This window comes from Xyrauchen texanus, chromosome 21 (assembly GCF_025860055.1).
Source record: "Xyrauchen texanus isolate HMW12.3.18 chromosome 21, RBS_HiC_50CHRs, whole genome shotgun sequence".
In the NCBI taxonomy this organism is placed as follows: domain Eukaryota; kingdom Metazoa; phylum Chordata; class Actinopteri; order Cypriniformes; family Catostomidae; genus Xyrauchen; species Xyrauchen texanus.
The window spans coordinates 41613931-41640292 of NC_068296.1; the positions used below are offsets into that span (position 1 = coordinate 41613931).

The following is a 26362-nucleotide window of genomic DNA, read 5'->3' on the forward strand; positions in this document are numbered from 1 at the left end:
AGTGTGCAGCATCCACTTGTATGATGCGATGACAGCCATAGTGCACCAGTACGCTCACTACACACCAGCTATTGGTGGAGAGGAGAGAGTAGAGTTATAGAGCCAATTAATGGATGGGGATTATTAGGAAGCCATGATTGAGAAGGGCTAATGTGGGGAATTTGGCCAGGACACCAAATTCCACCCCTACTGAAGATTTTTAATGACCACAGAGAATCAAGACCTCAGTTTAACATCTCATCAGGAATGATGGTGCCTTTTTACAGTCCCCATCACTATACTGGGGCATTAGGACTTACACAGTCTGCAGGGTGAGCACCCTCTGATGGACTCCCTAATACCTCTTCTAGCAGCAACATTAGTTCTCCCATCCTGGTAGTTCTCCCATCCTGGTACTGACCAGGCTCTGTCCTGCTTAGCTTCAGTGGACAATCGGTCTTGAGCTACAGGGTGATATTGCTGCTGGCATGCTGTTTCATGCAGCATGACAAAGACCAGCTGACACACTGATTTATTCATTCTGATTAAGAATCGTTGTTACTGTTGCTCTTCATAGTTAGGGTTTGTGATGTGATCAATTGTGCAAATGATTACTTTAGTGTGTAACTCTCCTCACATAATTTGTGTTACGGACATGAATGTTCCTAATGCAGATTATTTGTTTATTTCTTTTTTGGCTATACAACAGTTTTGCAGCATTCACAATTGAGGCTTTTACTTTAAGAATTATTTTATTATTTTATTAGTTATTTTATTGTATTATTTTAAAATTAACCTCTTTTGCTCATAACTAAGGTTGAGATTTACTCTGGGTTGAAGAAAACACATAATGCTTATGTGTAAGTGTGCTGTCTTACATCTGTTCTGTTGAGTGAGCTGTAATATTGACTTTGATCTCCTCAAAGGGCAGCACACGGACTACATCACCACCTATTGGACTCACACCAGTGAACTCTGGCACTGCAGGGCAACCTGATCCACTTTCAACTAAAACACAATAACATAGTATTATACACATACATATAATAATAACACAAATAAACACTAGAAATGTGCATGTACAGTCCAATCTTACACAACTCCTGATTCATGTCTATTCATAAGTGATAGATATAGACACACTTCATTACAATTATGTGTTTTATGATCCTGAAACCTGTTGATCTAAAGGTTGCAAAGTTCGCCAAGGGTGGAAACTTTGAAGAGGCTAAAATTAACATTTACAAACATTTTTGGTCACTCTTTACATGCATAAATGTTCCTTTTGTAAAGGGGCTATAAAGAGGTTATAAAGGGGTTAATTAATGACTAATAATTCACTTACAAATGCATTTTAAATAACTAATATGCATTTATAACAACATGCATAAAAAGGGTGACTTTCACGCAATACTTGTGAAATAGTGAGCCATTTTACTTCACATGTTATAAATACTTAATTACACTTATTCAACATTATTGACCAATTAAACTGTATTTTAATTTAAAGTGGACACATATGAAGTATTTATTAATATACATAAAGTTCAATATGGAGCTTTTCACAACACACATCGTTTCAAAGCTTTACAGAAAATGAAGCTGTAATGTCTTAAAGTCCTAATTAAGAACATTTCAATGTTTCATTTAAAAGCATGATTGAAAATCATGTTTTATACAATTATTATATAATTTTATTATCATCAGGCTTTATTGCATGAAACTGTATATGCTGTGAAGGAGCATATAGAACAACACAAATGTGTTTTTGCAGAGGACTTTATGTAAGTAGGAATAGATATGTTGGGAAACCGCTTAGAGTGGCACCATTCTTTTGACATCAACTTGACAAGGAAGTGACAACACAGCTGAGATAAGACATTACAGTAATGAATCTAAACACAAAATGGCATAATCCCTCCTTTTAATCTAGTATATAATAATAGTCTATTTTTCCTGCATTGTGACATAAATCATGCATTCATTTAAACTCTGTGGACCCGCCAGCAGGTCCAAATGTGGAGTGCTTTATTGCAGAAAAAGTTTACACTTAAAATATTGAAGTCTCCGTATATTTAAATCAGGCACAAGAGTTATCATTTGAAATCTTAGAATCTGAACTTCTGCATTTATGTTACTTAAACCACAAAATAAAGCCTTAAAACATTCCCGCAGAAAATTAGCGACCTCCAGAGATATGGGGTAGAAATATTAATATGAAAATAAAATTCCTTCACATAGTACATAAATGGACAAGCCATAAATCAAATGAAAGCTCTTATTCTCAGGAAAATGACTGTCAAGTCAATTTTGTAGCCTTAATATCACAATTCAAAAGATTTTCAAAATAATCACAAAGTGAAATATGATTTCTCCAAGTCATCAAATACACGTCTCTTTTATGCTCCGATAACAGCTGCTGTAAGCCCCAGATAGCTAAAAATGCTTTATGTCTGCTTTTACCTTTTTATTTGTATTTTTTAACTTGTCTGTGAGCTTGCTTTGCTGAATAATCCAATGTTATATCTTAGATGTACAGAAGACTATATACCTTCCAGAAAAAAACAAATCATCAGAAAATATGTTTTTGAATATTGACAATAACATTTTATATCAAAGGGGAGGATCTCATCTTTCTAATGAAACCTAAAATGAGCTTCTAGTCCACTCAGAGGCCGACATATTCAATGAAACAACAAGGGTGGTGCTTGAACTTTGAAACTTGAAAAGATTAGACTAAACCGAGCACATCTGTGACAGTTACAATACATTAAAGTGCCACCAACATTTCAGATCTATTATTTATGAATAATTGGAGTCTTGTTTTTATTTGGGCAGTTCTCTGAAAATTGTAATTAAATATATATATATATATATATATATATATATATATATATATATATATATATATATATATATATATATATATATATATATTAATGTTGTTATAACTGCATATCAATGATTTATAATGCATTTGTAAATTACTTAGTCATTAATGAACCTCTTTATAAACCCATAACGAAAGGGAACATTAATGTGTTACCCATAATTCTCATACTTTTTGTTATTTCATATTTTCCAACACAATTGTATTTTTGCCTGTGTAAATAAATGTATTTGCTTCAAACAACAGTAGAAATTCTGTAATTGATTGTGTATGTTGCGAGGATGTGCTCACCGATTATTGAGAGCTGCAGAGGAACAGTGGAGAACGGCATCTGCTCCATCTGAGGAAAATCCTCCACCAAGATCTCCACTGTATACTGACCCACAGCTGCTCCACCTTCATACACCAGTGTACATGTCTCCTTTCCATGGAGAAACACACATTTACAAGTCTTGCAAGAGATATTTCCATTATATGTAATGGTTTGATTGAATCAATTGTTAAAGACCTTATATCATGAGGAATCAAATGTTCCTTGATCCTTAAAATAAAAATACTCAAAATACTTTTAAGTTAAAGTTTAAAAAAGCATTTATTGAAACAAAACTGCAAAAACAATGTGTTCTGAACTGCTGCAACTTTCTGACATCAGACAGATGAATAAACAGATGGTGTACATTGAAGTCTTAATTAGCACATCGGCAAAAATTACCAATTTGGGGGACACGTGACACCATGCAAGAAGCAGATGTGTGAGACACGAGCTCTGTGCACTTTTCTAGATTTTTTGTATTATTTTCATGTTATAATCTGGTGAGAATAGATACACCCAGTTACATACTTACTCTCTGAGGTAAACATGGCAAAGAAGTCCTCAGACTCTAGAGACATTAAAAGGCTCTTACGTGTTCAAGCTGAGGCCTCTGTCAGCCCTGCGTGCCAGGGACTCGATTTGGAAGGCATGTCTGGAGAAGAAATTCAGTGTCAACTGTCCAACATCTTGGTGATGCTGAAGAAGGTTGTTGCTGACTTGGAGGATCTCGCTGTAATACGTCGATCGATTACAACAATGGAAACAAAATTCACTGAGTTGGTCACAAGAGTGGCAGATGTTGAGAAATGGATGGATTATCTGGAGTCATCGGAAAGGGAATTATCCGCTAATTTGCCCGCGTCCAAAACAGACATGTAACACATTTTGGAAAATCTCGAAAATATGAGCCGAAGAACTAACATACGGATTGTTGGAATTCCTGAGCATGAAGAAGGCAGAGATATGGTGAAATTCCTTGACGAGCTCTTCCCGAGTTTGCTTGACATTAAAGGCCATAAACTGGAGTCCCGGCACGCAGATCTGCTGAGGGAGACAGACCCGATCAATTCTGGCCAAATTTTTTAGATCATCCGATAAAGATCTCTTGTTGCACCAGGTGAGGAGCAAAGGAAAGCTTTTTTTAGAAGAATCACAATATTTTGCAAATTCGAAAGAGAGAAATGCGATCGGTTCATGGAATGTAAGACACTCAATGGAAGATCGCTTTTGCACTGATGTTTTCGGCCAAACTGAGAATAAATACCAAGGACGCAGCAAAGTATTTACATGTCCCAAACTGGCACTCTCCTTCATAAATACATTGGAGTGAGACATTGTTCCCTGAAAAAAGCAGAACGAGATGCTGCGCTTTGCTAAGCACTTTTGGGAACAATCCTGCTTTGTGACCTGCTGTGAATATGTGTGTAACACGTCAATGAACATTGACCGGAATTTATAGCCTCGGCTGGTGAGATCATTAGATGCACCTGTGGCCAGGCTATAAATAGATGCGTTACCAGCGTGTCGTCAGATATCTTTTTCTGAAGAGCAGTCCTGGGACGTCCCAGTGCGGCAAAGAAGCGCAGCATCTCGTTCTGCTTTTTTCAGGGAACAAGGGTTACACATGTAACCCGAGACGTTCCCTTTACAAAAAGCTTCACTATGATGCTGCGCTTTGCTAAGCGCTTTTGGGAATGCAATACCCACGACGCCGCACTGGGGCTGTCCGGGCCCCTACGGTTGTGAAGTGTGCACACAATAACGTAGTCTCAGACATGAGCTTGAGATGTCGACTGCCGCATCACAAACTTGTTCAGGCATGAGCCTGCCATAAAAACTGATGAATGTGCATGGAGTGGACCAGCCTGCTGTGTCACAAACTTGTTCAGGCATGAGCTTGAGATGTCGACTCAAGGACGTAAGAGCCTGGAGTAGCATGAACATCCAAACTATAAAATCTGATGAATTTGTTTGGAGAGGACCAGCCTGCCGCATCACAAACCTGCTGCAGAGGGACCCCTCTAGCCAAGGCTTTAGAGGAGGCGACCCCTCTGGTGGAGTGAGCCCTGACACCTACTGGCGAAGCTCATAGGCCAGGGCAATAGCATCCCTCACCCAATGTGACAGTCTGCTTGGTAGCGGCCCCCATAGCAGACAAATAATTGCCCTGACTTACGCCACTGGCTAGTGCGGTGGACATAAGTCTGAAGGGCACGGACTGGGTAGAGTAGCGGGGCATATGCCTGCTGACAGTTTTCCCTGCAGAAAGTCCAGAACTGAAACAATTTGGCAGTTAACTGGATCTGCACCATGTGAACTGCACCACTTTTCGAAGATACCCCATTTATTGCTGTAGATTCTTCTGGTATAGGGAGCCCTAGCACTAAGAATGGTCTCAATAACCTGTGTCCCTCAGTTGGTACCCTTCAGGGGCCAAACATGAAGTTTCCACAATTCGGGCCGGGGATGAAATATCGTCCCCTGCGCCAGAAGGTCCCTCCTGTCCGGAATTGCCCAAGGCGAGCCGTCGAGGAGAGATATCAGCTCTGAGAACCAAATCCTGTTCGTCAGCTATCAGCTGGCGAACTCTGGCCAAGACTCCCGGGAGCAGAGAAACCAGGGAAAAACGCATACAGAAGCATTCAGGGCCATGTATGCGCCATCGATTCCAGACCCAGGGGGGCTGGGTGACTCCGGGAAAAGTAGAGGAGACATTGCGCTGTTCATAGTGGTGAAGAGGTCCTCTTCTACCCTGTAAAATCTCACCCAGATTTGTTCCACTACCTAGGGGTGGAGTTTCCACTCACCCGTCGGTATTTTCTGTCTGGACAGTAAATATGCTCCCACATACAGGCATCCAGGGATATAAACTGCCCTGAGTGACAGGGGCTTGCCCTGGGCCCCAAGGAGAATCCGACATGCCAGAAATTTAGCTGACGTGAACGTGAACCCTTATTAGCCCTATGGGACTGGCCCTTGGATGAAATCCCCTGGCTTTTAGCCACAGCTGAATCGGTCTCATATGGAGCAGGCCCAAAGGGATCACCGTGGACGCAGACGCCATGAGACCTAGTAATTGTTGATACTGGTGAACAGTACAACCTTGACCTAGCCTGAGTTTTCTCAGGGTGTTCTGTGGCAGAATTCCAATATGGAAATATGCGTCCTTGAGATCGATCGTGATCAGCCAATCTTAATGTTGGATCTGAGACACGACCGTCTTGACAGTTAGCATATTGAACTTGAACACCCTGACCGAGCGGTTCAAGCCTGAAAGATCTAAAATCGGACGCAACCAATTTCGACACTTCCTGTTGAGAGGATGTCGAGTGTTCCACATCCTGGATAAAGGCAGGAAACAATAGTACACCCAACTCTTTGTTGGAAGCCTCTGTCACCCGAAACACCAGAGGCGGTGGGAGTGAAGAGGTTTCGTGAGGGTATCGGGAGGGCCGAAGTGGATGGTACATGCGCCCCGTCCCGAGAGGAACCACCCCCACAAGGCTGGGTACAAGACCATCAGGGTTTCTTTCTTTTCTGAAATCACGACCCTGAGGTCCTGCTTCGGGGGCGATGAGCCTGTCCCCAGTCTTTACGAGGGGGAGCAGGACTCGCCACGCTCTGCCTAGCAGAGTCGGGGCGGGACTGGGAGGCCAACGGCCCCGCCACCCTGAGTTCGGCGAGGAAAAAAACTGCCTGAAGGCTTCCTCGTGTCTTTTCACCTCCTGGAATCTGGAGATAACCGTATTCATGGCATCTCCGAAGAGACCGGAAGGCGAAACAGGGGCATCAAGTGTGAAAACTCTGTCCTTATCGTTTAGGTATAAGCCATAAAAGCCAATGGCACAGGCTGTCTGCTTGGTCGCACAGAGAGATAAATCTGTGGCCCGACGAAGATCAGTAAAGGCTTCTTAGTTGAGAGTTGCACCCGCACTCAGGTCTTTCAGTAGGTCAGCCTGGTACACCTGTAACACGGCCATGGTGTGCAGCGCAGCACCAGCCTGACCTGCCGCTTGATAAGCCCTCCCCACTAGCATGGAGGTAGTCCTGCATGGCTTAGTGGGGAGAGCGGGTTTCTTGAGTGATGATGCCGAACCCGGTGAGAGATAGCCCGCAAGCGTCTCTTCGACCGGCATTGAATACCCCCGTGTCTCAGCACCCACGATAGTCGAGTATAAAGACGTCGAGGGTACGTGAACACGAGAAGTATATGAGTTCCTCCATGAGTGAGAAAGCTCGTCATGGAAGTCATCAAAGAAAGGAAGGGACTAATATAGCGTTCCACTTTTTTTTTATTATCATATATATATATATATATATATATATATATATATATTTTTTTATATATAGTTTGGAGTGTTTGGTGGTGGGGGGGTGGGGGTCTCTTGTTCGCGTGGCCAGTCTAGCTGTAGTCTGGCCACAGCCCGAGTAACCACCTCGAGTAATTTCTCAGCCGCTTTATTATTATGCGTGAAATGTACAAAGGTTCAGCGCCCCCCTCATGAAATGAAGAGCTTACAAGAAGGATCAGCTGGATCTGGAGAGAGAGCGAGCGATAGGGACGGACCCGTCTCTCGCTCCTCAGCCAGATATATGCGAGAGCCCCACGATGAAAGAGTGGGTGCTGACTCCCGGAAGTAAGCAAGGCGAGCGCAAAGCATTTCGCCCGAAAGTAGGTCGCAATGTGCGCACTCGCCCTGCCCCAATGCAAGAGCAGCATGCTCTTCCCCCAAACAAACAAAACAAAACTGATGCGTGTCCCTGACAGTCATAGAACGTTGACAGGGAAACACGCATCGTTTGCTTTGCTTCTCCGACATTTTTCCACCTTTTTCTTTTCTATTTTATATATATATATATATATATATAGAAAGAGGGAAAGGAGAAAAGGTTCACTGCGCACTGCCTATCAAATTCTAAATCCTAGCAGAGGAAAGAAAGTTTCTGACAGGCTTGTGAGACACAAAGCACAGTATGCTCTGAAGAAAACGGATCTGACGACACGCTGGTGACACGTCTATTTATAGCCTGGCCACAGGTGCATCTAATGATCTCACCAGCAGAGGCTATAAATTCCGGTCAATGTTAATTGACATGTTACACACATATTCACAGCTGGTCACAATGCAGGATTGTTCCCAAAAGCGCTTAGCAAAGCGCAGCATAATAGTGAATCTTTTTGTAAAGGGAACACACCTTCGAGATAGTTCTATGAATTAATCTAAATGCTCTTTGTGTTTATTTTGCCTGTTGGGGTCTGTTTTACAAAGTATTTTCTGCTATGTAATTTTGCCTCACAAAATTTGTGCAGAAGCACTGGACTTGAGCAATCCGATGGCAAAGTTATCACATGAACCTTTTGAGTTTAGTAGGATTGACGCCAGTTAGCGCTGTTTTTGTGTGGGGTTAATGCACATATTTTTCTTTTTTCTGTTTGTTTTGTTCAGGAGGAAGTTTGGGGTTTGATTGTTGCACTAATGGGGAATGTGGTCTGTATAATATTGTTTTTTACACAATTTATTTTACTATATCAATATGTCAAATGTTAATATGAGTAGGTTATCTCTCTCCACATGGAATGTGAATGGGTTGGGGCATCCCATAAAAAGAAGGAAGTTTATTTATGTTCTTAAGCATTTTTTCTAGAAACACATCTTTCCCCGCAGGATGAAAAATTGGGTAAGATATGGGGTGGACATGTTTTCTGTAGTGCTGGCTCATGTAAGAGCAGGGGAGTCATTATACTGATAAATAAACCTACAATTCAAATGTCTTAAACAGAGTAAAGATACATTAGGAAGAGTCATTGTTGTTTTAGGAGAAATTCAAGGGCAAATTCTGATTTTGGCTAATATTTATGCACCTAACACTATAATATTGGGAGGAGACTTTAATCTATCGATGGACTCAATCCTTGATCATAGTGTGTAAGCCCCCTAGAGCAACATTCATGCATCACAGGATGTGTACAAATCTTAGTCTTGCAGATATCTGGCGACTTTTGATCCCATCTGGTAGGGACTATACATTTTCTTTATCAGTTCATAAGATTTATTATAGATTTGTATCTAAGTCCCAAATTTCATCTGTTGTGGATTGCTCAATTGGAAACATCTTAGTCTCAGATCATGCCCTGGTGAGTTTAGAGATGTAGCCACATACAGCGAAAAAGAAATCATATAGTTGGTGCTTTAATGTATCCCTTTTGCAAAATCCTGATTTTCAACATATGTTAAAAACTGTAATCAATGTTTATATGGAGACCAACTGGTCCTCAGTGTCCTCTGTGGGTGTGACATGGGAGGCACTTAAGGCGGTTCTTAGGGGTCGGATCATACAGTATGCCTCATTCACCAAAAAATACAAAGCACGTTAACTCGTGGAGTCAGAGGGTAATATTGAAAGTGCAGAGGCAGAGATGAAGCACCGAATGATGTCTGATAGCCTCAGAGAATCGACCCAATTGAAATACAGATATAATACTATTTTGTCGCATTTTGAGTTTGGATGTTCAGGGCAAGACTGTCATACTTTGAGTTGGGGGACAAAGCAGGGAAGCTTTTGGCTAGACATATAAAGCAGAGAGATTCTTTTTCTACTATTCCCTCAGTGAAATCTGCTGGTGGTGAAATATTTACCCCAGCCATTGATATTAATAATGCTTTCAAAGAGTTATATCTTGATCTCTATAGTTCTACGTCTTCTTCTACTGATGAACATAGAAAATTTGTGGAACCATTAGAACTCTTTAAACTTACCATTAAGCAAAAACTTGTCTTGATTCTGAGATAACCTTGATATCCAGACGGGTTTGCCGCTGTATATTTAGATCTTATGCTACAGCTCTGGCTCCACTTTTTTTCTCAAGTTTTTCGAGCTATTTGGGCAGGTGGGCTTCATTACATTTATCGATGATTGGGAAGGTTAATGTTATTAAAATGAATTGTATTCCAAAATGTAACTACCTGCTACAATTTCTCCCTGTAGATGTCCCCCTCTCTTATTTCAAGCAATTTTATAGCATAGCTAAGTCCTTCATTTGGAATGGTAAGCATCCCAGATTGCATTTCAATAAGTTACATAGGCCAATTGATAAAAGGTGGGCTACACCTACACACGAGTTAGTTTTATTACAATGCATTCAGACTCAGACATTTGGCTCATTGGTCTCTTCCACCTGAGAGAGAGCCCCTCCCTGGTTTGGTATTGAACAGGATGTTCTTGCCCCTATTTCGCCATTGCCTTTCTATCAAACTAATCAGAGAAGTTAAGTCACACCCTGTTATTTCGCATGTATACTCGATACAAGTGTCCAGAATGTTAAATCAGGCATTTATTTAAATGTTGCCTTGAGCATATGGCAGAAACCAATATTGTGTATCGGTAAGTCCCCTTTCTGCTGGTCAGAGTGGATTGGAAGGGGGGTTACTACACTCGGTGACCTATATGAGAGTGGAGTGCTGAGACTGTTTGAAAATCTGTTTCAACATTTTGGGATCCCCAGATCTCAGTTTTATAGGTATTTACAACTGTGCCACCTGCTTTGTACTGTTTTTGGATGTAGCACATACATATATATATATATATATATATATATATATATATATATATATATATATATATATATATATATATATATATATATATGTTTTGCATTTCTTTGTTATTGTATGATTTAATAAAAAATGTTAATTACAAAAAAAATGACCAATTTAATTGTAAGGGTCTGCGAGAGCGTGGAAAATGAAAAACTAGTCAAACCAAACTTACAGAGAGCAGCAAGCACAGAATGAGTAAGAAGCCGTTCACACAGAATGTAAAAGCAAGAAATAAAATAAACCATATATTTACTTCTAAAGCCATTTTTGTAACGTTTATTCAATGCTTTACTTATAAGCAACATTAATGTAATGTCTTTGAATTATCTTTATTTGTGTGCTTAGAAAACATTGATATTGTGATTAATTCAAGTAGTTTGCACATATATTCAATTTGATTAAAACATTTTATTGATTGACAGCCATCATAAGACCCTCAATTAAATAAATGCAAGATTAAAAAAGTACAACATTACCCCTACACGTTGTCTTTGAAGGCACAGTAAAGATGACATACTTTATTAAGCTGCAGAAATTGAGTGAGCTCCATCCTCCCATAACGACAGCGAACGACATCTCCATCTAAATCCATCACATACACAGGGATTTCCTGATGACATCCGGCACGCACTCTGACACAAACACATATACAGGCATTACACATTTATCCTATTTTTTCTACATATGTGCTGGGCAGTTGAAATGTGTGTCACCTGATTGGTGGAGGGAGTGCAGCGTGTGGAGGGTGGTTAATGCGCTGTGTGTCCGCTCTGATGGAGAGATCGGCTTGTGTGTACAGAGTCACACTGTCAGATCTAGATTGAATCAACACTACATGAGATTTGATCCTTCACAGCTCATGATGATGTACAGTATCTGAACACAGTGTGTGATTTCTCACCCGAGCTGCAGTGTGGAGGTGTAGCTGCTGGAGATGTTTGTCTCCCACTGAAGGAGGCACCAGCCTGGTGAAGGGAACAGTCCTCTGAGAGGAGTGGAGGAGATCTGAGCCATGCAGGTCACCTCATTACAAACCTGATCCAGAGCAGGACAGGGCAAGCTGGAAAGCACACTATAATGAGCACTCACCTGCAAAATACACATTCATTCAGATCACTTATTTTATAAGTTAGATATTTATCACTGTTCAACCATTATAAAAAAAACTTTAAACAAATATTTCTTAAATCAATAAGTTACTATTTACTCATCCTGAACACACACAAAAAACTATTTTCCACACAAGGACAAATGATAGTATACACCAAAATACACTATAACACAAACCAAAAAACAACCCCCAACCAGGCAGATCTATCGCCAAGACTTGTGTACTGATGCTGCTCCGAAAAGCCATGTGCACCGAGTGTATGCTAGCTAGTTGTGCTTGGCCGAAATGCTTACATGGCTTGAGACCTGACTTATAATGTAAACCTTGACCAGGAGAGCTCAGAGATTCTTCAACTAGTGACTTAGACTAGCTTTGTGTGGATTTATTTAAACTAATGTCCTAAGATACACCTCACATTGTTAAAGACAAGCTTCAATATGCAGTAGCCAAAAGCAGACCTTACCGTAAATGCTGATATAGCAATCACCTGAGCAAAAAGCATTTTTAAAGAAAACTCTTACACCACGCTGCAGTGAAACCGGCTTACTTGCAAACTAGGCACATTTAAATGTTAGGCAAAGAAAGAGAATGCAAGTTGATTGGCTACCCAATTACACCTCAAAGGACCAGCTTAGACCATGTGAGCCGGTTGGCTTGTCAAATCACATGTGAGCGAACTGATTGGCTAATAACAAGTTCAAAAACCTATCAGCTTGCACCGTATAGAGATTCATAAATTCAAGTAAATTATGCAGTCATAAAATAAGTCTTCTTCTAAAATGCCCTTATTTACTGCACTACCTGTACCCCTAAAAACACCAACAACATAAGACGGTTAGAGTAAATGAGTGACTTAAGAGGACTAGGAATATATATGGATATAGTCGTTAGACCAGAGCTGTGTCCGAAACCGCCCCTATCCACTAAATTGTGCACTATTTTGGGTGTCAGACATTTTGCAGTGGTGTCCGAATTAATTCCCTACATCTCATTCCCTACATCGGTTCACTCATTTTACCCACAATGCAATCTGATTTCTAGGGTACATACAATGTATGTATGCATCTCTCTTACCCCTATTTCCCATAATCCAACGCAGAGCCGGCGGCAGAGTGAAACAAAAAAGATTGCAAATGGCGGACACAAACACCGGAGGCGGCAACTTTTACAAATGTAAGTAACTATTTTATTAATAACAATACATCTGTATCAAGATATAACAAAGTAAAATTATACATATTGATGGATTAATTTATGATTGGCCACTAACTCTGCTTAAATGCAATTTTTGACTCGTACCTAGCAAGGGTCATTTTTACGGGCGAGATTTCACGCAGCAAATTATAATTTGTTGGATTGTTCACATATATTATTTATCACATGTAAATTCTGTATTCGCATACACCTTACAAAATTATGTACCGAAGATTTTCTATTGTTTTAGGGACGGATGAAGATGTAATGCGTCTCATAATGAGCAGGATAGCCAATGGGCATCTCTTCTCTGGGCACAGGAATGCAGCCCAGATTGGATGGGAGTGAGTTTATAGATTACTTTTCCTTAGAAATTAGTAGAGTTCAGTTTCATTTGATATGTCTAATTAGTAATATTTTAATCATTATGTTATATGCACTACTGAACTGTACTGAAAGACGTTGGTTTGCTTGGTCTGGTAACCCCTGCCAAAAAGTGTGGAAAATTGAAGAAAACCTACAAGGTAAATTCATCTTAATATTATGTACAGTTCTGCTTGTAAATTTACATCATTTGCAGCATCTGCAAGAAGTTTTTATTTTAATGGAAATATGACGTCTGTTTGTTCACACAATGCAGATGAATGGTGACCAAATCTTTTAGCTCCAAAAAGGGACATAAAGGTAGTCTTCTGAAGCGATCCAATTTGTTTTGTGTTAGAACAGAATAAACTGTAACTCCTTTTTCCCTATCTATCTTGACATCAGCAGTCTCCAAGCCAATCATGATTTCAAGCTCAATTATACTTCATAGTGCTTAATGCATGTCATAATGCTAGATGGTGCCAGGAAGTGCAATCAAAACTTGAAATTTTGGAGACTTGAGCTTGAAATCTAGGGCTTATGTCAAGATTTATAGTGAAAAGAGTAACATTTTAATTTAACTGTTTGTTGTATTCAAAAAACTATTAGTTTACACATAACCATTTTTCCGCCTTTATGCCTTGCATTGTTTGTAGATAAACAGATCATATCTCTAAAATATTTTATTTGTGCTCCATGTAAGAAAGTCGTACAAGTATGAGAACACTTAAGGGTGAGTAAATGAAGAGTAAATTATAAATTATAATTATACTGAATGACTATATGCTGTCAGAGCCTTTTTATATGAAAATATCATGTATCTCTGGAAGCCACCCACCCTCCTCATGAACTGCACCAGATTTGCCAGTTCTTGCTGTGAGATTTTACCCCACTCTTCCACCAAGGAACTTGAAAGTTCCAAGACATTTCTGGGGGGAATGGCCCTAGCTCTCACCCTCCAATCCAACATGTCCCAGACATGCTCAATGTGATTGAGATCCAGGCTTCTCTGGCCATGGCAGAACACTGATATTCCTGTCTTTAAGGAAATCACACACGGAATGAGCAGTATGGCTGGTGGCATTGTCATGCTGGAGGGTCATATCAGGATGAGCCTGCAGGAAAGGTATCACATGAGGGAGGAGGATGTCTTCCCTGTAACCCACAGTGTTGAGATTGCCTACAATGATAACAAGCTCAGTCCGATGATGTGACACACTGCCACAGACCATGACAGACCCTCCACCTCCAAATCAATCCCGCTCCAGAGTACATTCCTCGGTGTAACACTCATTCCTTTGACGATAAACGCGAGTCCGACCATCACCCCTGGTTAGACAAAACCACGACTCGTCAGTGAAGAGCACTTTTTGCCAGTCCTATCTGGTCCAGTGAAGGTGGGTTTGTGCCCATAGGCGACGTTGTTGCCGGTGATGTGTGGTAAGGACCTGCCTTACAACAGGCCTACAAGCCCTCAGTCCAGCCTCTCTCAGCCTATTGTGGACAGTCTGAGCACTGATGGAGGGATTGTGTAATCCTGGTGTAACTCGGGCAGTTGTTGTTGCCATCCTGTACCTGTACCACAGGTGTGATATTTGGATGTACCGATCCTGTAATTAAACGTGCCCTGGCCTCATGCCTCCATGCAGCATGACTAAGGCACGTTCACACAGATGAGTAGGGACCCTGGGCATCTTCCTTTTTGTGTTTTTCAGAGTCAGTAGAAAGTCTCTTTAGTGTCCTAAGTTTTATAACTGTGACATTAATTGCCTACCGTCTGTAAGCTGTTAGAGTCTAAATGACCGTTCCACAGTTGCATGTTCATTCATTGTTTATGGTTCAATGAACAAGCATGGAAAACATAGTTTAAACCCTTTACAATAAAGATCTGTAAAGTTATTTGGAGTATTACTAAATTATCTTTAAAATACAGTGTCCTGAAAAAGGGATGTTTCTTTTTTTGCTGAGTTATATATATATATACACATACACTCACCTAAAGGATTATTAGGAACACCATACTAATACTGTGTTTGACCCCCTTTCACCTTCAGAACTGCCTTAATTCTACGTGGCATTGATTCAACAAGGTGCTGAAAGCATTCTTTAGAAATGTTGGCCCATATTGATAGGATAGCATCTTGCAGTTGATGGAGATTTGTGGGATGCACATCCAGGGCACGAAGCTCCCGTTCCACCACATCCCAAAGATGCTCTATTGGGTTGAGATCTGGTGACTGTGGGGGCCATTTTAGTACAGTGAACTCATTGTCATGTTCAAGAAACCAATTTGAAATGATTCGAGCTTTGTGACATGGTGCATTATCCTGCTGGAAGTAGCCATCAGAGGATGGGTACATGGTGGCCATAAAGGGATGGACATGCTCAGGTAGGCCGTGGCATTTAAACAATGCCTAATTGGCACTAAGGGGCCTAAAGTGTGCCAAGAAAACATCCCCCACACCATTACACCACCACCACCAGCCTGCACAGTGGTAACAAGGCATGATGGATCCATGTTCTCATTATGTTTACGCCAAATTCTGACTCTACCATCTGAATGTCTCAACAGAAATCGAGACTCATCAGACCAGGCAACATTTTTCCAGTCTTCAACTGTCCAATTTTGGTGAGCTCTTGCAAATTGTAGCCTCTTTTTCCTATTTGTAGTGGAGATGAGTGGTACCGGTGGGGTCTTCTGCTGTTGTAGCCCATCCGCCTCAAGGTTGTGCATGTTGTGGCTTCACAAATGCTTTGCTGCATACCTCGGTTGTAACGAGTGGTTATTTCAGACAAAGTTGCTCTTCTGTCAGCTTGAATCAGTCGGCCCATTCTCCTCTGACCTCTAGCATCAACAAGGCATTTTCACCCACAGGACTGCCGCGTACTGGATGTTTTTCCCTTTTCACACCATTCTTTGTAAACCCTAGAAATGGTTGTGTGTGAAAATCCCAGTAACTGAGCAGATTGTGAAATACTCAGACCGGCCCGTCTGGCACCAACAACCATGCCACGCTCAAAATGGCTTAAATCACCTTTCTTTCCCATTCTGACATTCAGTTTGGAGTTCAGGAGATTGTCTTGACCAGGACCACACCCCTAAATGCATTGAAGCAACTGCCATGTGATTGGTTGATTAGATAATTGCATTAATGAGAAATTAAATTGAACAGGTGTTCCTAATAATCCTTTAGGTGAGTGTATATTACTATAGTATAAGGTAATGTGTGAAGGGAAAATGTGTTAAATGTGTAAACCATTCTTCTAGGCATTAAAAATAAGTTATTTATTTAAACATAAGTTCCACTGACATCAATGTATTATTCACATCAACTTTGAACACTATCTTTTATTTATCTTATGTAGAAAAAATACATTCAACAGCAAACTAAAAACTGAAGTCTAAGTTTTTTCATATCCTGCAAGAAATTTTCCAGGAGTTCAATGGATCTATTCTTCAGTTATTTAGCTAAATGTATTTTGTCCAGATAACTTCTTACCGATGGGTGGCGTCGACGAGCCAACAATGCACGCCTCAAAGTTGTTGCTCTTTGTGTAATACGGCTTTTTCTTCTCAAGAAAATACAATTCACCAGAAACAAAACCAACAAGACGGAGTACGTTTTTGCGTCAAGTTTGCCAGCGGACTCGGATGGAGGACACCGATAAGATGAACCCCGCGAAAATGTGTGCTTGTACACTTGTGTTAGTTTTTGTTCGCAGTTTATTTTCTACAATTTGTTTTAATAATAATAATAGCGTAGGACTACAGTAGCGATTCTTTTTATCTTTAATGACATAGAGTAAACACTTCTATTATATTTTTATGAAAAATAAAATATTAACATGACAAATTGAAGTATTTTCTCTTTATTATTAATGTATTACACTTAACAAATGTACAGTTTGGAAAGATTAACTGTATTATGATCATTGATTTATGATTCGCTTTTTATTAAATAAAACATGCCGTGGTATGCATAGTAAAACATGTATTTGCCTATTATAAATATATATATATATATATATATATATATATATACAGACATCCCAAGTCTATTCATATATACAGACATCCCAAGTCTCCCGGAAGTTCCGGGAGTCTCCCGCGTATTGATAGCGGCTCCCTGATGCCCGCAAATTAGTTAAAATCTCCCGGAATCAAGAGCGAGCGAGCAATAGCGGTTAAACTGTGCTCCAAACCGTCTAGCGCGCACGGCAGAGAGGGAGAGAGCGAGAGACCTTGCGTGTGTGTGTGCTTGTGTGCATCAAGAAGTGAAGACAGAGAGCATCCTGATTGGCCTGTTTCGGTAAGTCAACCAATCAATTGTCAGTGTGGGAGGGCTTTTATCTCTTCTCCCGAACAGGGTTGCCAGATTGGGCGTTTTCCCGCCCAATTGGGCGGTTTTGCAATCTTTTTTGCGGGCAAAAATGGGTTTGGGCGGGTGGATAAAAATTGGGCTGGTTTCGGATCAGTTCGGCGGGTTTTTGTAGCCGAAACATCGGTACTTCAGATCCTTCTTTCGGCGACTCTCTGTTCAGTAGCCTACTCTCTCTCTCTCTCTCTCTCTCTCACACACACACACACACACACACACGCACACACACACACACACACATACTACAGGTCTGGCTGACGTGCCCCCTAAAATCACAACAGACACTCCCTCCCTTCCTTTTCTAACGCCTAATTGAATAACGAAAAACGTATCGGTTACCTAACGTAACCTCGGTTCTCTCTAGATGAGGGAACGAGTATTGCGTAAGCTAGCTTACGCTACGGGAAAGATTCATCTTTTCTGAGATATTGAAGCCAAAAAATTATCCTTAATTTTTGTATCCATTGTCAACGCAGTGCGGCTGCTGCAGACCTTGAGCGGGCTAGCTAGCGAGCTCATAGGTTGCTCTGTGGCAACTGCTGCAGCCTATAGACGAGCTTGGGCGAACTCGCATCCAATGAGAGGCGTCCAGCGCTCACTGCATCAAAGCCCGCCAAAATGGGCGTGACTAGAGTGCATATAAGCGTAGTTCAGTAGGCTGGAACCCTGGTTTTCATTGACTGAAGCGAAAAGTCAGCTCGTGGCGCGAGACACGGCCGGCTACGCAATACTCGTTCCCTCATCTAGAGAGAACCGAGGTTACGTTAGGTAACCGATACGTTCTCTTACGAGAGGTTCTCTCGTATTGCGTAAGCTAGCTTATGCTACGGGAACCCATTGTCAACGCCGTGCGCTCAAGCATCCACTGTATGAGCCCCAGGGAATTAAGGGGGACCCGGGGAGCCCTTATGAGTGGGGAAATAATATTTGGCCGGCAAGAATGCGGGTCATTGATTGTGTAATACATAAGCACATAGTGGGAAGGGAGCGACAGAGCGGCGGTGCCGGTCTGTGTGGAATGTGTCCCATCAGTGCAGCTCACCAGGGGAGCTGTAGCGTATTAAACCGCTAGTAGTTTTGCCTGCAGAGCAGGCACTTCCATATTGTAAAATCTGACAAAGGTGGAGGGGAAGTCCATCCCGCTGCCACACATATGTCGTGAATGGAAATCCCGCTGGACCATGCCCACGAGGATGCCATGCCTCTAGTGGAGTGAGCCCTAATGCCCAACGGGCATGGCAGGTCTTTTGACGCCGTATGCAGCAGCAATAGCGTCCACTATCCATCTAGATAGTGTCTGTTTCGAGCGGCGAGACCTTTGGTGCGCCCTCGAACGAAACGAAAGCTGCTCGGAGCGTCTGAAAGCAGCGGAGCGCGCAGTATACAATCTCAGTGCTCTGACCGGGCAAAGGAGATTGGCGTCACGTTCGCTATCCGGTGCTGGCAGCGCCGATAGGGAAATGACCTGTGCTCTGAAAGGAGTACCGATCACCTTGGGAACATAGCCGTGTATAGGCTTTAAAATGACCTTGGAGTCACTTGGTCCAAACTCAAGACACGCAGCGCTGACAGACAGCACGTGAAGGTCTCCCACACGTTTGACTGATGACAGGGCAGTCAGAAAAACGGTTTTGAGTGAAAGGTATTTCAAATCCACGGATTGAAGTGGTTCGAAAGGGGGCTTTCATAGTTTCGAGAACTATAGAAAGATCCCAGATAGGAACCGATGGGGGCGCGGGGTTTCATCCTTCTAGCTCCCCTGAGGAAGCCGGATGACCAGCTCGTTTTTACCCCATGACTGGCCGTGCAGGGGTTCAGCGAACGCCGCAACGGCCGCCACATACACTTTGAGCGTGGATGGGGATCTGCCCTTATCCAGCAGCTCTTGTAGAAATACTGAGCAGCGACGACACCCCACATGTCCGCGGGTCCAGGTCTCTGTCGGTGCACCATTTTGAGAACACAGACCATTTTGACGCATAGAGTCTTCTCGTGGAAGGGGCTCTAGCGTGTATGATGGTGTTTATTACTCCTTCTGGCAGAGCGACGGGTAGTCGTTGATCACCCACGCATGCAGCCCAGCGCTCTGGGTGGGGATGCCAGATTGTGCCGCGAGCTTGAGAGAGGAGATCTGCTCTCACTGGGATGGGCCACGGCGCTGTCAGTGACAGCTGCGTAAGCTCCGGGAACCATGTCTGATTCTCCCAACGCGGGGCTATGAGGAGCACCGAGTGACGCGTTTCCTGATCCTCTGCATTACCTGTGGCAATAGCGAGACGGGAGGGAAGGCGTAAGCGGGCGTCTGGGCCAGTCCTGGGCCAGCGCGTCCTCGCTTCGAGAAAAATATTGGGCAGTGAGAGTTCTCTTTGGACGCAAAGAGGTCTATCTCTGCTCTGCCGAATAGGTGCCATAACGTCTGGACTGTTTGAGCGTGCAGGGACCATTCCCCTGGGGGAATATTGTCTCTGGACAGTCTGTCCGGGCCGTCGTTCAGGTGGCCTGGCACGCGCGTCGCCCTCAGCGAGCGCAGGTGGCACTGGGACCAACTCAGTATGCGTTTTGGCAGATGGAAGAGGTTCCTGGATCTGACACCGCCCTGACGGTTTAGGTAGGATACCACAGATCTGTTGTCCGAACGGACCAGGACGTGGTGACCCTGAATGACCGGGAGAAAGCGCACGAGCGCGCACTCGACCGCTATCATTTCCAGACAATTTATGTGAAGGAGCTTTTCCTGAACTGACCATAGGCCGAAAACCGGAGAGCCCTCGCAGACCGCGCCCCAACCCGTGTTGGACGCGTCTGACGAGATGACTTTTCGGCGAGATACAGCTCCCATTGTCACTCCCCGCTGATACCATTCGGCCACTGTCCAGGGCTGCAGAGCTGATATGCAGGTCTGAGTCACCTTGATGGGCTGGCGGCCTGTGGCCCAAGCCCGGCGAGATGCGCGGGTGTTTAGCCAATGCTGAAGCGGGCGATGTGCAGTAAACCCAGCTGAAGTACTGCTGCGGCTGAGGCCATGTAACCTAGCACTCTCTGGAATTTCTTCAGAGGCGTGAGGCTGTTCATCTGAAAAGATGCGGCTAGTCGCTGAACACGGCGTGCGCGATGTGTAGATAAGCGAGCCGCCATTGCCACGGAGTCTAGTTCTATTCCCAGGAAGGAAATGGTCTGACTGGGCTGTAGTGAGCTCTTGGTCCAATTGACTGCAAGACCCAAACTGTTCAGATGGCTGAGGAGAACTGACTCTGTGAGACAGAAGCTCCATATGTGACTGAGCCATAATCAGCCAGTCGTCCAAATAGTTCAGAATTCGCAAACCCTGACTCCGCAGGGGTGCGAGCGCCGCATCCATGCACTTCGTGAAAGTACGGGGTGCTAAGGACAGGCCGAACGGAAGGACGGTGTATTGATAAACCTGGCCGTCGAGGCGAATCTCAAGAATGGCCTGTGACAGGGATTTATCTGAATCTGAAAGTATGCATCTTTCAGATCGAGAGAAATAAACCAGTCCCCTGGCGCACATGCGCGAGGAGTTTCCTGATTGTAAGCATTTTGAACGGTCTTTTTGCAAGCACCTTGTTCAAAACCCTGAGATCTAATATGGGTCTGAGGCCGCCGTCTTTCTTGGGAACAAGAAAATAACGGCTGTAAAGCCCCGACTCGCTCAGAGAGGGTGGCACTTTTTCTATGGCCCTTTTGCACAGAAGGCTTGCTATTTCTGAACGAAGCATGCACGCTGCTTCCGTGTTCACAGTGGTTTCGAGCCAGCTCTGAAGTGAGGGGGCGGCGATCGAACTGTAGCAAATAGCCCTGTTGTATTGTGCTTAACACCCACTTGGATATCCCTGGAATAGCTTCCCACGCTTTGAAGCGTAACGCTAGAGGGTGAATGGCCAATTCGCTCTGATTGCCGCACACAGAGCGCTGAACAAAATGTGTGAGCGTGCTTAGTGTGTTCATGCATGATTGCTCGCAGACAGCATGAACAGGCTGTTTTGTGAGTGACTTCCGATTGGAATGAATGGGGAAAGAGTCACATCTGTTACGTGATGCGCAAGCATAGTCATGGGCACGGGACTTACACACAGAGGAATGGTTGCTGGCCGTGTAACAGAGCGGGCAGAGAATGGGCGCGCGCATGCATTTGTGGGCGCCTTCATTGACTCTGACGCTCGAGCGGTTCGTAACCGCTTTATGAGAGTGTGCTCTGATAGGGGCACGGGATGTGTTATGCTTGTGTGTAGGGGCGAACACTGGGTTGTGGGCACTTTTTCTACACATAAGACATGTTTGCTCTTTACAAGATTTATTTGGTTCGCCGTGAAAACGGCGTTTGAGTGCAGGCAAGCGGGCAGTGTCACCGGCTTGTTGGCTGCTAAATTCACCACTGTAGTAGCCTGAGAGAAGGGGACTGACAGGGGGCAAAGCTTTGACGGTGGTCCGCCGCGGCGGACTGAGCCGTCGTTTGTTCAACAAAGTTAGGAAGACTTCGGTTGCTCTGGTTTCAGCGTTACCTTAAATCGAGGCCCGCGGGGGGGCGGCGGTCTGCGGCGGCTGTCTGAGCGCGATCGAGGGCGGCCGCCCTGTCGACGCTGAGTTTGTTGAACTGGGCGCTGTGAAGAGGCTCGTGCAGGAGGCTGATCACGTGAGCGGCCTGCAGAGGAGCTAGCGCGACGCGGCAGGAAGAGGTTCATGGCTTGGGTGGCTTTCTGGACTTCTGAGAAGCGGTCAACAATGCCACTCACTGCGGAGCCGAAGAGACCGGTCGGAGAGAGCGGTGCGTTGAGGAACGTGGAGCGCTCTGCTTCTGCCATGTCGGCTAGTGTTAGCCATAAGTGTCTCTCGGTCACAGTCAGCGAGGCCATGCACTTCCCTAGAGCTTGGGCTGCAGCTTTGGTAGCGCGAAGGGCGAGGTCTATCGCGCTTCGTAGATCAGTAACAGCCTCTGGGTGCCTGCCTTTCTCATCCCACTCCCGAAGAAGGTCTGCTTGTAGGATCTGTAAAACGGCCATTGAGTGCAAAGCAGATGCGGCTTGGCCGGCGTGAGAACTAGCTTGCTGAATAAAAGGATACGTCGTCGGATGGCGTAGCTCGCAGGATGGCTGAAGGTGGCTGAAACGGCCGGCTTCTTCTAGCGCTGTCCACGCTTGCTAGATGCCCCTCGAACGGCGACGCGGTTTCCAGGTCAGCGATGCGGAGAGCTTCGCTGAAGAGATGAAAATCAGGGTTCCAGCCTACGAACTATGCTTATATGCACTCTAGTCACGCCCATTTTGGCGGGCTTTGATGCAGTGAGCGCGCGGACGCCTCTCATTGGATGCGAGTTCGCCCAAGCTCGTCTATAGGCTGCAGCAGTTGCCACAGAGCAACCTATGAGCTCGCTAGCTAGCCTGCTCAAGGTCTGCAGCTGCCGCACTGCGTTGACAATGGATACAAAAATTAAGGATAATTTTTTGGCTTCAATATCTCAGAAAAGATGAATCTTTCCCGTAGCGTAAGCTAGCTTACGCAATACGAGAGAACCTCTCGTAAGAGAACATGCTTTCTTCTTTATTCGTTTTTAGACTGGTGAAACGATATTCACAAACTTATTTTCCTTATATAATGCTTAGATATTTAACTTCACATATAAAAAAGAAAGCCTAAAACAAAAACATTTCAAAAACTGTAAAATGTTAAATTATATAAAAATAAAACATTAATAAATTATTTTATGATACACATATTACTGTCTTAAGTGAACTCATTTATAAACGCCATTAATAATTGTCATTATTATTATTAGCCTAAAAATCACCCACAGCCTAAATCACCTCTCTGTATTGTTCCAGAGACATGGCTCTTCTCATTCACCGCGGGAAAAATATAATTTCCGGGTTTGGCCTTAGAATACCAGTAAAATCGAAATGTTTTCCATATTAATTTGTGAATATTTTAAATGTTTAATAAAGGGGCAAAAAGTAATAAACAATATGTCAAGATTTTTTTTTTTTATTTGTTAGGCTATATAAAAATAAATATTTATTATATATTTATTTTATTTATTATACAAATATATATATATATTTTTTTTTAACTGCAGCATTTGCAGTTCAAATTCAAATTTTGGTGTTCAACTAAAAATACAACAACCGTTCATTTTTGATTACAGGTTAAAAAAGGAAAAACGAATGGACGCAAAGTACACGGACCAATGGGTAATTTTAAAACTCGTTATATTAATGATTATCATGTGTTTAAACGAGAAACCACAGCGAGAAACAAGCCAAAACAAATTTGGGCGGTTTTTTGTGCATTCTCGCGGTTTTTAAACAAGTTTCATTTCATGTGCATATTATTCATGCCGGCTAGTTACCTAGGCTACATGAAAACAATAAACTCCTTAGACCTGTTTAAAGTTGCAATGGAATATAAATAAAAGCAGTTTACATAAATAGTATAAGTATACAAGTAAACTCTTGTTCTGTGGTGATATGTATTTTTGCAGGTTGGGATGCCTGTATATATATAAACTATATAAAGATTACAGAGAATATACAATTCATGAAGCCACATGACAGCTCCCGAGTGCTCTCTGACGCATGGAATTTACGTCAGCGTCTGAAATCGCTTACTCATTTAGTTCACTCACTGCTGAAATATAGTGCACTCACTGCCATTCACTAGTGGGCGATTTCAGACACAGCTCATGACTCGCTCAGGAAACTGCAATCAGCACCCTAACAGGAAAAATCTATTTTGGACATTTTAAATGTGGAAATTGTACTAATTGTGCACGGATGCATTAAAACATTTAACATTTTGTGTATTTGTCAAAGACATTGTAAAAATGAAGTTTGAACTAAAAAGGTAAAATATTTGACGCTATGTCCATGTGGAAAGTTTATGTTGGTGAAACATCTCAGGCCCTAAAAGACCAAGTTACAGAACACACGCGTTCTTTTACGAAATGTGTCATGACTATCGTTGTAACAAGACGTTTAAGGCACTTAATCATCCTATGTTCTCCTTCTGTATTCTGGGTATTAAACATACAGTATACAACTTCATGAAAAAGGTTGACAATTTTTGGAAGAGGAGGGAATAAGATATTTAGATTTTTTTATTACCTGAAACCAGTTTTTCTCTCTGTTCATTTGCTTTCTTTAAACCCTTTTAATTAAAGGCCGAAATAAAATTCTCTCAACAACAAGGGCCAATGTAATGCACCCTTTTCAATGGGTATTTTACTACAAGACACACTGAAAACGAGTGATCCTACCACAATTTACTCAAGTCATCTATTCAAATGAAAGTTTATTAATTCTAAACTTACTGTGAGCGGATTGAAATATTGTGGCATTGTAGGGTTGGTAATGATACATGACTATTGGTCTCAGGCTGTTACATTTTATGTTTTGGGGTAAATAGTTTAAGAAAAGAAAACATTATTTGACCACTAATCTAAATAGTGGGGGGACGTGTCCCCCTTTTGGTTGTTTCCGAGTTCTTATGGTGGTTGGTACCTTGATACTTTGAGAATAAAATTTCAGCAGTAAGCTTTTTTTTTATTGTTTATGAAACTATCATTAAGGTCCAAATGTTTCCTAAAACGATTCAGCTCCTCGAATAATAAATGAGGCAGATGATTTGCATTTAGAGAATACTGCCCACAGGAAACATGTATTTATATATAAATAATAAGAAATTAAGTTTGTTGTTTTAATATAAAGATTCCCACCTGCTCTGATCCAGCCTGATCAAGCGGCTCAATATTCACAGCTGCTCCTAAACCGGATCCCTCACTGATCCGGCTCAGAAGAACCAGAGACCAGAGGGCCGATCTCAGATTCACCCACATCCCTGTGAAGTCATGACAAGTGCTAATCCACAAGAGAACACAAATGATTGATAATATATCTTATATTACAAATATATATATATATATATATATATATATATATATATATATATATATATATATATATAAAAAAATCGAGTTACACATTAAATATAAACTATACTGTATGGAATGTGTACATTTAAGATAAGTCTGTCCATTGTGATTCCGTATCAAGTGCTGTTCATAATGAGCTTTGTGTTTCAATAGGATAGGAAAATAGGCATGTTCGTTAAACTCATAATACATGACAATGTCTCCTTCGGTGTCCTTTTTTTTATTTTAAATTAATTTAGGATTGATTACTACATAAGTTGTAACAGACACATCTAATATTTCAAATCTCTGACCGTGATTAAAACTAATTAAAAAAAAAAGAAATCATACCCAATTTGATAATGGCCACAGTCTCGTGCGGTCTCCTGCTTTCAGAAAGAGTTCCCTTTGTTGTTATTATGGTTTTATAAACGATTTGGTTCCAACCTCGGTATTTTTGGATGCATTTAACAAAATCCAGCACTCATTCGTTTCCTGGCAGCAATGCGAAAGTAAACTGGTGTACAAAAATGATGCCAAACTGGCTTGACAAGCAATGTCAAGGGTTTAAACTTCATTGTTAAAAGATGACACGTCTTAAGAGTGAATGCCCA

General features: G+C 42.4%; 1 protein-coding gene across 1 annotated transcript in view; it reads right to left on the bottom strand.

Annotated features, from left to right (window-relative positions):
* Nucleotides 1-26246, bottom strand: part of LOC127661332 (uncharacterized) — a 31603-nt gene extending 5357 nt beyond the window's left edge. The window contains exons 1-7 of the mRNA XM_052151964.1: nt 26100-26246; nt 25554-25675; nt 11682-11869; nt 11494-11595; nt 11298-11412; nt 3161-3290; nt 858-987 (exon numbers count right to left, since the gene is read on the bottom strand). Coding sequence (XP_052007924.1) covers nt 858-987; nt 3161-3290; nt 11298-11412; nt 11494-11595; nt 11682-11869; nt 25554-25673 — 785 coding nt within the window. The 5' untranslated portion in view covers nt 25674-25675; nt 26100-26246. The remainder of the gene's footprint in view (nt 1-857; nt 988-3160; nt 3291-11297; nt 11413-11493; nt 11596-11681; nt 11870-25553; nt 25676-26099) is intronic.
* Between the last annotated feature and the right edge of the window lie 116 nt (nt 26247-26362).